This window comes from Prionailurus bengalensis, chromosome D3, assembly GCF_016509475.1.
Source record: "Prionailurus bengalensis isolate Pbe53 chromosome D3, Fcat_Pben_1.1_paternal_pri, whole genome shotgun sequence".
Lineage (NCBI taxonomy): Eukaryota > Metazoa > Chordata > Mammalia > Carnivora > Felidae > Prionailurus > Prionailurus bengalensis.
This window is the reverse complement of record NC_057356.1, coordinates 7009731-7022325: the sequence shown is the minus strand read 5'-3', so window position 1 is coordinate 7022325 and position 12595 is coordinate 7009731. Positions and strand designations below refer to the sequence as shown.

Here is a 12595-nt window from a genome sequence, read left to right as displayed (position 1 = left end):
TTAATAGCATAATATTTAAATATTTCTTGGAATATGTGGTCTACAAGCAAGTTGTTTTATTTACTGTTAACATATTTCACTCTTTTTTGTAGAAAGCAAGAGACATCCCTTGGATTCTACAAGTTTACCATACCGTTCTATTAGTGAAGGTACTTGACATTAGAAATATATATTATTGTATTACAATTTTTTAAATAACAGAAAAACAGAAATTCCTTGAAATCTTGAATATAAGTCTGACTTAATGTTCTTGATGTACTTAATTATGACTATTACAGTGTTACTCTTCCAGAAGGTCAAGAGACTGTCATTGGCTTGTAACATTAACTTATGAATCTGTTCATAAATTTTGGTTTTCCCCACGGAGAAGTGGTTTTTTGTTTTTTGTTTTTTTTCCAGCTAATGACTTAAGCATCTCAAAATAGATCAGTTATCATCAAACTTAGTTATTTTCTGGTTTAAATAAAGTCCGTGTTAATTCTCTCATTTACTAGCTTTAAGAACCAATTTTATGATAGTTATCTACATTGAAAACATTGGCTGTCCCTGAAAACAGTTTTTCAATAATTATGATCTTTATTTTTTTGAAAAATCTAAATATTAAAATACTTTTACTGAAATGAAGTACTTTTATCATTTCACAGGAGACAACCTCATTTTACCTATTATAAATTCCATCTCGGCATTGCTCCAGAACCTGCAAGAATCTAGCCAGTGGGAACTGGCCCTAAGATTTGTCATTGGTTCATTTGGTACCTGTCTTCAGCACTCTGTATCAAGCTTCATGGATGCCAGTCTGAGTGGAAAGGTATAGTTCTGAGAACAAATGCTTTCACTTTGGAGGAATATAGATACAAATACACCACCAAACAAAGGGATTTGGAGTCCACATTTTCTCATTTGGCTCTGGAACAAGGAAATTGATAATTTGTCAGATTTAGGAAACATGTGTTGAGCATCTGAGATTCAGGTGTGGTTCAAGGTACTTGCATACTTTTCATATTCGGTCTTGACAACAGCCCTGAGAGTCTCCATTTTGCAAATGAGGAGGCAGACTGAGGGAGGCGAAATCATTCAGTTGAGGTTTTAAGTTGCAGTGACATGTCTTTTTACTCCCAACCCAGTGAACACATTAGGTCAAAACTCTATCTGTTGTTTGTATTACTGTAGCCTAAATTATTATAATTATTACCTGACAGCATCATTGAAAAGATTCTAGAAGACAAAGTACCTGTTGATAACTTGCATATGAAGCTAATCACAGAGAGAATTGCATCACTTCTACTATTCTGTTTATATTTGTTAAATAACAATTTTTCACAAAATTAAATTTATCTTTATCTTTATATATATATATATATATATATATATATATATATATATATATATACATTTTTTTTTGAAAGAGAGGGAGTGTGCAAGTGTGGAGGGAGGGACAGAGAGAGGGAGAGAGAAAGAATCTTAAGCAGGCTCCGCATTCAGCACGGAACCTGATGTGGAGCTCAATCCCATGACCCTGATCTGAGCCGAATTTAAGAGTTAGATGCTTAACCAACCAAGCCACCCAGGTGCCCCCAAATTAACTTTAAGTAAAGTATTGCTTTCAAAATTGCACATTTTAAGTCTGTCAACAGTGTATTCACCATGTCACCAACAGCACAATCAAGGTATAGAATATTTGAAAAGGTTCCTTTTTGTGCCTTCCCAGTCAGTTCCCCCCTTAGCTGCAGCATTCTGTCATCATAGGTTAAATGCCAGCACATTTTGCATATAATGATGAATTTTCAAAGTTCCTTAATATTTAAGAAGAGTTTTCAAAATGACACATAGATAGAAGTAGACCTAACAATTCTTTTGTTCTTTTCTAAAAGTTGTTTGGAGAGGCCACATTAGTTAAATCAAGGCATGTTGTTATGGAACTGAAAGAGAAAGCTGTTACATTTATCAGGGGAAATGCTACAACACTGTTGCACAAAGTGAGTATCCGTTCTTGGTAAACTACTTTCTCTCCCTCTCTCTCTCTCTCTCTTTTTTTTTTCCCTTTTCTCTCTTCTAGTTGCTTCTGATATCTCAGGATAAGAATGAGGATGGGGAGGGCATATTGGGGCTTAAAGAGAAGTGATGGGATTGTCAGGGAGAAGAAGGTAAGGGTTCTGTGCTATATACAACCTGTCCAAGTTGTTTCCTTAAGTTTATGATAATGATAAAGGATGTTAAAACTAAGCAGACAAGTTGGAACCAAGTTACTCTAAATCACTTTTCACGAAACACTTATTCTTTCTTAGGGGTTATAATTAAATTTGGTAACAAATAAGCATTCAGAGACCAAATTCTATTTTGATTGCAAAGAATGTTCTCTTGATGCTTTCTTCCAATAGGTATTTAATTGTCGCCTGGTGGATCTTGACTTGGCATTGGGTTACTGCACTCTGTTACCCCAAAAAGAAGTGTTTGAAAATCTCTGGAAGCTCATAGATAAAGCGTGGCAGAATTACGACAAAATTTTGGTATGGCCTGAGCAAGCACAGCTTCATTTCTTAAAGTATGAAGAGATTTAGGGGAAAAAAATGAAGTTGGCTTTGCCACTTAATGATTTAGCAGAAGAAATGTGGAGCCAACTCTCTTGTTTTCTAACAGCTTTTCCTTGACTACTGACACACCAGTGAATGTATATGCGGGTCATAAGCACTGCTCAACCCAAAGAATTAGGGTATTTTTTATTTCTTAAATCTGTATGTGGACATAGACCTTCACTTCTTACATTTACTATCTGAAGTGTATTTGAAACCTTAGACCCACGAGCCAGGTCTTTTTTGTTGGACAAGGTTAGCAGATGCAGAATTTCTCTTTGATGTTTGTTTTAAAATTTGCCTTTTGTGGGGATTTTATTTTCAGGATAACCAAAATTTGGCCTTTTCTTTGAAGGAAAGCCAGACTACATTTATGGCATCATAATAAAAGCTGAATGACCTATTATATCAATAATGACTGTGTGTATGAAGCAATATGTAATATTCCACACTGTTATCACAAAGAAAGGTTATGATTTTTATTGTTGGGTTTCATCCAAAAGGTGTTAGAACATATTCTATTGTGATTGAATTTTAATTCTATTTTAATTTTTTAGGCAATATCTCTGGTGGGCTCTCAGCTGGCCAGCCTCTATCAGGAAATAGAAACAGAGCTTAAGTTCCGTGAACTCAGTACTGATGCTCAGTGGGGTATTCGTCTTGGCAAACTTGGTGTGAGTATTCTTGGTGTGAGTACCATCAAATTTGATCCATTCTGATGATTTCCCCAGGAAATCTTAAAGTCTTCTTCTTTGGGGAGAGGATATATGTTGTAGACTCATAAATTTTAGTTATATTAAATATACACATTAGTGTTTTCAAACAAATAAGGACCATTTGCTTCATTTCCTCTTTTCTGTATTTTTTTTTAAGAGACTTTTTTTTTTTCCAACGTTTTTTCAACGTTTATTTATTTTTGGGACAGAGAGAGACAGAGCATGAACGGGGGAGGGGCAGAGAGAGAGGGAGACACAGAATCGGAAACAGGCTCCAGGCTCTGAACCATCAGCCCAGAGCCCGACGCAGGGCTCGAACTCCCGGACTGCGAGATCGTGACCTGGCTGAAGTCGGACACTTAACCGACTGCGCCACCCAGGCGCCCCCTCTTTTCTGTATTTTTAAGAAAATTTAGAAGAGGCTTGACTTTTTTTTAACGTCTGTTTATTTTTGAGAGAGAGAGACAGAATGTGAGTGGGGGAGGGGATGAGAGAGAGGGAGACAGAATCCAAAGCAGGCTCCAGGATCTGAGCTGTCAGCACAGAGCCCGATGCAGGGCTCAGACTCACGAACTGTGAAATTATGATCTGAGCCAAACTCGGACACTTAACCGACTGAGCCACCCAGGTGCCCTTGACTTTTTTTTAATGTTTATTTTTGAGAGAGAACGCACACGAGAGAGCAGAGCAGGGACAGAGAGAGAAGGAGAGAGAATCCCAAACAGAGAGAGGGAGAGAGAATGCCAAGCAGGTTCTGCACTGAAAGGTGTGGGACTTGAACCATGAACCGTGAGATCATGACCGGAGCCGAAATCAAGAGTTGGACACTTAACTGACTGAGCTACCCAGATGCACCCCTGAGGCTTGACATTTTTTTCTACTTAGCTTTCCCACTGATAGAACTATATCTAGGATTAACATATAAGCTGTTTCAGACCTAGCCTTTAGCCTCATACTTTTCGTTGCTGTTTGGTGGAAGATAAGTCAACGTGAAGGTGCCTGGGTGGCTCAGTCGGTTAAGCATCTGACTTTGACTCAGGTCATGATCTCATGGTTTGTTAGTTCGAGCCCTTCATCAGGCTTTGCACTGACAGTGCAGAGCATGCTTGAGATTCTCTCCCTCCCTTTCTGCTCCCTCCCTGCTTGTGTGCTCTCTCTCTCGCTCACTCTCTCTCAAAATAAGTAAACTTAAATTTAAAAATTAAAAACATAACATCAGTGTGTACACAGGTATACTGAAGTTTATGAACTCCTAGGGAAAAGTCATTTTTCACTTTGTAAATACAAACAAAACTGTGTTCTTGACGCTATGTCTTTAAAACATTTTGGAGCGCCTGGGTGGCTCAGTCGGTTAAGCGTCCGACTTCGGCTCAGGTCGTGATCTCGCGGTCCGTGAGTTCGAGCCCAGCGTCGGGCTCTGTGCTGACAGCTCAGAGCCTGGAGCCTATTTCAGATTCTGTGTCTCCCTCGCTCTGACCCTCCCCCATTCATGCTCTGTCTCTCTCTGTCTCAAAAATAATAAATAAAAATTAAAAAAAAAACACAACATTTTATGTTACTCGCAAATAGGCTTATCAGGAATGTGATCACTACAGAAAGGATATGTGTTTTGAAGCCTAGTTCAAATGTAGAAATGGGACTGGTTATTGCTAACAACTAATTGATGAAGAACCAAAGGGTAACCTGACTAAGAGATTTGGGGCCCATAGCCAAATATACCTGAAATCTCAGAATGATGGTCAAGTTGGGTAGGGGGATAAAAAAGGGTTAGAGGAGTCTAGAAAAATGTTTCTCTATAAAAAAGGATAGTAAAAAGGCAAATCACCATGGTGTCCTTATTCTAATACCTTTCACTTTATTGGGGTTTTTGTTTTGCTCTTTTTATTTCTAGATTTCTTTCCAGCCGGTTTTCAGGCAACATTTTCTCACCAAGAAAGACCTCATTAAAGCTCTTGTGGAGAATATAGATATGGACACAAGCCTCATTCTGGAATACTGCTGGTAACTCTTTAAACTTTAGTGGTATTTTTACTATTAGGTTAACAAACTGGTACTCCTTACTGCAAGAACACAGTAATAAAGATGATTAGTCCATGCAGTCTATGGACTGTGGATGTTTTTTTTAATCTCCAAACTAAGTGAATCCAAAACCAGATTACATTCTCTTAGGTTATCACCTTTTAAATTCATGGTTAAGTGTTTCCCAGACTTGCCTCATGTTGAACATCACCTGGGGCTCCTGATGAAAAATAAAGATTCTTGGGCCCCTTCCTGGTGGTGCTGACTCAGCAGATCTGGGCCAAGCCCCAAACTCTGATCCGTAATAGGAGTTCCAGATGATTCCCATGATAGGAAAGTTTGGGAGTATTGTTATGAGCAATTGAACTTCTAAATCAGCTCAACATAGGGGCAAAGTAATCTTAAATGAAGATATAATGGAGAGAAAAAAAAAATGTAATGAAAAGTATGATTTAGAGGCACCTGGGTGGCTCAGTCAGTGAAGCATCCAAGTTCAGCTCAGGTCATGATCTTGCAATTCTTGAGTTCAAGCCTCACACTGGTGGTGCAGAGCCTGCTTGGGATTCTCTCTCTCTCTCTCTCTCTCTCTCTCTCTCTCTCTCCCCCTTCTCCACTTTTCTCTCTTCCTCTCTGAAAATAAATAAACTTAAAAACAGTTTATTTATTTTGAGACAGAGAGAGTGAGTAAGGTGGGGGCAGAGAGAGAAGGAGAGAGAATCAAGCAGGCTTAACACTGTCAGTGCAGAGCCCAATGTGGGGCTTGAACTCACAAACCGTGAGATCATGACCTGAGCCGAAATCGAGAGTCAGATGCTTAACCGACTGAGCCACCCAGGCGCCCTTATAAATAAACTCTTAAGTTAAAAAAGAAAAAAAAAAAAAAAGGATAATGATGTTTCTTATTGAAAGAAAAGTGTGGGGGGCACACCTGGGTGGCTCAGTCAGTTAAGCATCTGACTTATGCTCAGGTCATGATTTAACGGTTCATAGGTTTCAGCCCTGCATTGGGCTCTGGCTGACAGCTAGAGCTTGGAGCCTGCTTTGGATTCTGTCTCTCTCTCTCTCTCTCTCTCTCTCTGCTCCTCCCCTTCTTGTGCTCTGTCTCTCTCAAAAATAAATAAACATTAAAAAAAATTTTTTTTTAATATGATTTAGGGAGAATTTTTTAAAATAACAAGTAATTAAAATAAAACTAAAACTAAATGTTTATAAATAACAGTTATTGTGATAAGTAGGAGTAAATAATATCTCAGATGTTTATCTAATAAATAGGATGACCAGTTTGTTGTCACTTTATTAGTTTCAAAGTGCTTTCATGCACCATCATTTAATTTTTACATTTTTATTGCATATTAGCACCAATTTATATATGAGAAAACAAACCCATATTCAGTGACCCACTTAAGGTCAAATAATAAGTGACTGGTTTTATTTTTTTATTTTTTTTAAATTTTTTTAATGTTTGTTTATTTTTGAGACAGAGAGAGACAGAGCATGAATGGGGGAGGGTCAGAGAGAGGGAGACACAGAATCCGAAACAGGCTCCAGGCGCTGAGCTGTCAGCACAGAGCCCGACTCCGGGCTCAAACTCACGGACCATGAGATCATGACCTGAGCCGAAGTCGGCCGCTTAACCGACTGAGCCACCCAGGTGCCCCTAAGTGACTGGTTTTAAAATACTGTCTCTACCCCACTCATGCTCTCTCTCAAAAACAAATAAACAAAAACATTTTTTTAATGGTCCTACTTAAAGCTTTTCTTGATATTTGTTATTCTGTGTAGCAAATTAAGCTATCATCTTGTTAATAGGGCTTAAGGCATTTCAATTGTCTATAATTTCATTCTTCATTTTTTTCAAATTTTTATTTAAATTCAAGTTAACATACAGTGCACTATTGGTTTCAGAAGTAGAATTCAGTGATTCATCACTTACATACAACGCACAGTGCTCATCATAACAAGTGCCCTCCTTTATATTTGTTTTAATTTTTTTTTAATGTTTATTTATTTTTGAGAGAGACAGAGACAGAGCATGAGCAGGTGAGGGGCAGAGAGAGAGGGAATCACAGAATCTGAAGCAGACTCCAGGCTCTGAGCTGTCAGCACAGAGCCCGATGCGGGACTCCAACTCAAGAACCTTGAGATCATGACCTGAGCCGAAGTTGGACGCTTAAGTGACTGAGCCACCCAGGTGCCCTGTTTTAATATTTTTTAACGTTTATTTGAGACAGAGAGACAGAGTGCAAGTAGGGAGGGGCAGAGAGAGGGAGACAGAATCCGAAGCAGGCTCCAGGCTTTGAGCTGTCAGCACAGAGCCCGATGCGGGGCTCAAACTCTAACCATGAGATCGTGACCTGAGCCAAAGTCAGACGCTTAACCGACTGAGCCACCCAGGCACCCCAGCAAGTGCCCTCCTTAATATCCATCACCCATCTAGCCCATCTCCCACTCACATCTCTCCATCAACCATTTGTTCTCTATCTTTAAGAGTCTCTCATGGTTTGTTTCCCTCTCTCTTTTCTCCTCTTCCCATATGTTCATCTGTTTTGTTTCTTTTTTTTTTTTTTTAATTTTTTTTTTTTTCCAACGTTTATTTATTTTTGGGACAGAGAGAGACAGAGCATGAACGGGGGAGGGGCAGAGAGAGAGGGAGACACAGAATCGGAAACAGGCTCCAGGCTCTGAGCCATCAGCCCAGAGCCCGACGCGGGGCTCGAACTCCCGGACCGCGAGATCGTGACCTGGCTGAAGTCGGACGCTTAACCGACTGCGCCACCCAGGCGCCCCTGTTTTGTTTCTTAAATTCCACATGAGTTAAATCATATGGTATTTGTCTTTCTCTGAATTATTTCACTTAGCACAATACACATAATAGCTCCATTTCATTCTTATTTTTTAAATCTTTATTATTTTTCTAATAAGATAGAACATATTAAAATCAAAGTTCCATATAATCTTACCATTCAGGAATAATCATCGTTTAAAGAATTTCGCCTATATTGTTCCTTTATTTCCCCTATGCATATAAAAACGTGCATTCTTTAAGTTTATCACAAACAGAATCATATTTTACAAACTATTTTATAGCATGCATCATTCACTTAACAGTATATTTATAAGATTGGTACATATAGCTTTTCTTTGTATCTCTTGAACTCTGGTATTCCTTTGTATGAATAACTTATTTAGCCCCTTTTCAATGGATAATTGAATTGCTCTCAGTTTTTAAATATTACAAACAGTTGTTGCAGCAGACATCCTTGTATGTGTATCTTGGCTATTTTTTGTGAAGGGTGTGAAAGTGGAATTGCCCTATTAAATACTTTCAATTTTATTACAAATTTATCCCCAGTGTTATGCCATTACATGGCCATGATTTTTTTTTAAGTTTATTTTATTTTTATTTTGAGAGAGTGCAAGCAGAGAGGGACAGAGAGAGAGAGGAGAGAGAGAATCCCAGGCAGGCCCCATGGTGTCAGTGCAGAATCCAACGTGGGGCTCTAACTGGTGAGCTGTGAGATCATGACCTGAGCTGAGATCAAGAGTCAGATACTTAACTGACTGAGCCACCCCAGTCACCCCAAGATCTGATGATTTATTTATTCATTTATTTATTTAAATTTTTTAGTGTTTATTTTTGAGAGCGTGTGTGAGTGGGGAAGGGGCAGACAGAGAGGGAGACAGAGGAACTGAAGCAGGCTCTGCACTAACAGCACAGAACCCAACATGGGACTTGTACCCACCAACAATGAGATCATGACCTGAGCTAAAGTCAGGTGCTTAACCAACTGAGCTACCCAAAGGGCCCCAAGATGTGGGTGTTTTTTTTAAGTGTATTTAGTTTTTGAGAGAGGGAGAGAGTGAGAATCCCAAGCAGGCTCTGTCCACACTGCCAGCATGGAGCCTGATGCAGGACTGGAACCCATGAACTGCAAGATCATGACCTGAACTGAAACCAGGAGTCCTACGCTTTAACCGACTAAGCCACCCAGGTGCCCCCAAGATCTGATTTTTTAAAGACAGCAGTTAACTCTTGATGATGTGTATGTGAGCTGATAATGAGGCTGGACAATGAGAGGGTTCGATGGGAGTGTGTCAGTGAGAAATTGTATGGAAACACATGCATGGAGAGAAGTTAGCCTGTATTTGAATACTTCTTTTAGCACATTTCAGTTGGACTGTGATGCAGCTCTCCAGCTATTCATCGAAACACTGCTACACAACACCAATGCCAGCCAAGGCCAGGGAGACATGAGCACACAGTCTGCAAAGCAGCAGCACCCCAAGCTCCTGGCCAAAGCCCTGGAAATGGTTCCTCTACTGACGAGCACAAAAGATCTGGTCATCAGTCTTAGTGGAATACTGCATAAGGTAGATGAATGGGGAACTGAATGTATCGGGTCACTTCAAACATCCCTCCTACCCTTAGTTAATTTAGGTACATAGAGTAACAAGCTGGAAAAGTAAGTCCTGTATTTTTTATAAACTTATAATTTTGGTAATTTTAGATTTCTACCTTTTTAATATAGTTTAATGTAGCAGTTTTCCTCCCTTTTTCCCTGAAAATAGAAATAGCATTGTTTTTCAGGTTTTTGAAAATAGCACACATTCTTTGAAAAAGATCAAACTAGAGAGAAGTATTAATCAAAAAGCAAAATCTCTATAACCCCATTCCCATAGATAAAAACGTTAGTAGTTTGGTGACTGATTTAGACTAAATATTCTATTCTGTTATTCTCCTTTTTTCACTGAACATATTGTCATTATGTGTCAATAACATACATCTATCTCATTTTTGACAGGTACATATTACTCCACTGTGTGGATAAACATACTGTAACCAAGCCTTTAGGGATGGACACTTAAATTATTTGTATATTTTACTATTAAATATTGCTGCAATGAATATCTCCATACATACATATACCTATTTGGCCTCTAGTTACTGATTATTTTCTTAGGACATCTTCCTGAGAATTGAAACTTTTAAGTCAAGGAGAAGTTTGTTGGGGGAGCAAAGGTGGGTTGAAGGGCAAGGAAGATTGTAAGACTACAAGAAATACTTCAGTATTTCCTGAAATTCAGCCAAAATTAATAAAGACTTTCACAAAAGTTCTAGGTACTACGGAAATCATCTTCCCACTTAGTTCAGTGTTGTTATTCATGTGACTTGAGTTGGCATTTAAGAAATGAAAAAAAAGTAATGGTGTGTGGGCAGAAACAAAGAACAAAGAGAATACTTCCTTTCTTTTCATGAACATATATAGATGCCACCCAATTAATTTTTGCATTTTAGTATGTGGTTAGAGCCAGAATGGAATACTTGGAGAAACTTTTGCTTGGAGGCCCACACTTTTAGTTACATAATTTTCAAGAAAATGTCCATTTCCTCCTATTGTACTTTTCCCATCCTAAATGGAAGACATAGAATTTTCATTTAAAGATCTTACAAAATTATGAAGTCTTGATATATTTATTCTTTCTAGATTTTTAGTATCCTAGGAACAGCTTTCTTTTTAAAATCACTTCTGAGACATTTTAAGGTTTATTTATCCTGATACAACTAATTTTGGAGATAAGAGCATTTCAGTTCATTTGTAGAAGAATTATCTAACACTATGGCACACTGACATTTTACATTTTTGATCTGTACTGATGACCATAATAAAACCTGGCCTGGCACCATCTTAAGTTTTGACATATTTTTACTTTTATACAGTTGGATCCCTACAGCTACGAAATGATTGAAGTGGTCCTGAAGGTTATAGAAAGAGCTGATGAAAAGATAACCAACATTAATATCAATCAGGTATAACTAATGTATCGTAGATTTTAGAATTATGCTTCTTTTGGGATCATTTAACAAAATTGTGGTCCTATAGGACCTTTCTGGACTGTCCTTTGAGCTTCATTTTTCGTTTGGTTCCTCTTTATTTTTTTTATTCTTTTTTTTTTTTTTTTTAAGATTTTAAAAAATATTTTGTTTTGAGAGAGAGTGTGTGTGCGCAAGCGCGTGTGAGTGGGGGAGGGACAGAGGGAGAGACAATTCCAAGCAGGCTCTGCACTGTCAGCAGAGAGCCCTCCTCGGGGCTTAATCTCACAAACTGTGAGATCATGACCTAAGCCAGAATCAAGAGTCGGACACTTAACTGACTGAGCCACTCAGGTGCCCCTGGTTCTTTAAAAGGGATACAGAAGTAAAAAGACTTGTCACGCTCAGGGTGCCTGGGTGGCTCAGCCAGTTAAGTGTTTGACTTTGGCCCAGGTTATGATCTCACAGTTTGTGGGTTCGAGGCCCAGCATGGGGTTTGGCACTGACTGCTCAGAGCCTGCTTTGGATTCTCTGTCTCCCTCTCTCTCTGCCCCTCTGCCACTCATGCTTTCTGTAAATAAATACTTCTCATGCTCTTCATATTTTATTGTTTATCTTAATCCTATTTTGGCTTTACTGAGGCAGTTTAAATTTGTCTAAGATCATGAAGTCACTAAAGGACTAATTTAGAAGAATTTAAGCAAAATTTTTGTGATTCGACAACAACAACAACAAAAAAAAAAAAAGAAGAAGAAGAAGAAGAAGAAGTAGTATGTGGGACCCAGAGTTAGATTCCACTTTCTTTTTTTTTTTTTTTTTTTTTTGTTTTGTTTTTTTTTTTTCTGAAATTTATTGTCAAATTGGTTTCCATACAACACCCAGTGCTCATCCCAAAAGGTGCCCTCCTCAATACCCATCACCCACCCTCTCCTCCCTCCCACCCCCCATCAACCCTCAGTTTGTTCTCAGTTTTTAAGTCTCTTATGCTTTGGCTCTCTCCCATTCTAACCTCTTTTTTTTTTTTTTCCTTCCCCTCCCCCATGGGTTCCTGTTAAGTTTCTCAGGATCCACATAAGAGTGAGACCATATGGTATCTGTCTTTCTCTGTATGGCTTATTTCACTTAGCATCACACTCTCCAGTTCCATCCACGTTGCTACAAAAGGCCATATTTCATTTTTTCTCATTGCCATGTAATATTCCATTGTGTATATAAACCACAATTTCTTTATCCATTCATCAGTTGATGGACATTTAGGTTCTTTCCATAATTTGGCTATTGTTGAGAGTGCTGCTATGAACATTGGTGTACAAGTGGCCCTATGCATCAGTGCTCCTGTATCCCTTGGATAAATTCCTAGCAGTGCTATTGCTGGGTCATAGGGTAGGTCTATTTTTAATTTTCTGAGGAACCTCCACACGGCTTTCCAGAGCGGCTGCACCAATTTGCATTCCCACCAACAGTGCAAGAGGGTTCCC

At 38.7% G+C, this 12595-nt stretch overlaps 1 protein-coding gene across 1 annotated transcript in view; it reads left to right on the top strand.

Annotated features, from left to right (window-relative positions):
* Positions 1 to 12595, top strand: part of KNTC1 (kinetochore associated 1) — a 74987-nt gene that overhangs the window by 41532 nt on the left and 20860 nt on the right. The window contains exons 38-45 of the mRNA XM_043557470.1: positions 93 to 149; positions 645 to 808; positions 1872 to 1976; positions 2379 to 2507; positions 3128 to 3244; positions 5178 to 5287; positions 9469 to 9676; positions 11025 to 11114. Of these exons, the coding sequence (XP_043413405.1) occupies positions 93 to 149; positions 645 to 808; positions 1872 to 1976; positions 2379 to 2507; positions 3128 to 3244; positions 5178 to 5287; positions 9469 to 9676; positions 11025 to 11114 (980 nt within the window). The remainder of the gene's footprint in view (positions 1 to 92; positions 150 to 644; positions 809 to 1871; positions 1977 to 2378; positions 2508 to 3127; positions 3245 to 5177; positions 5288 to 9468; positions 9677 to 11024; positions 11115 to 12595) is intronic.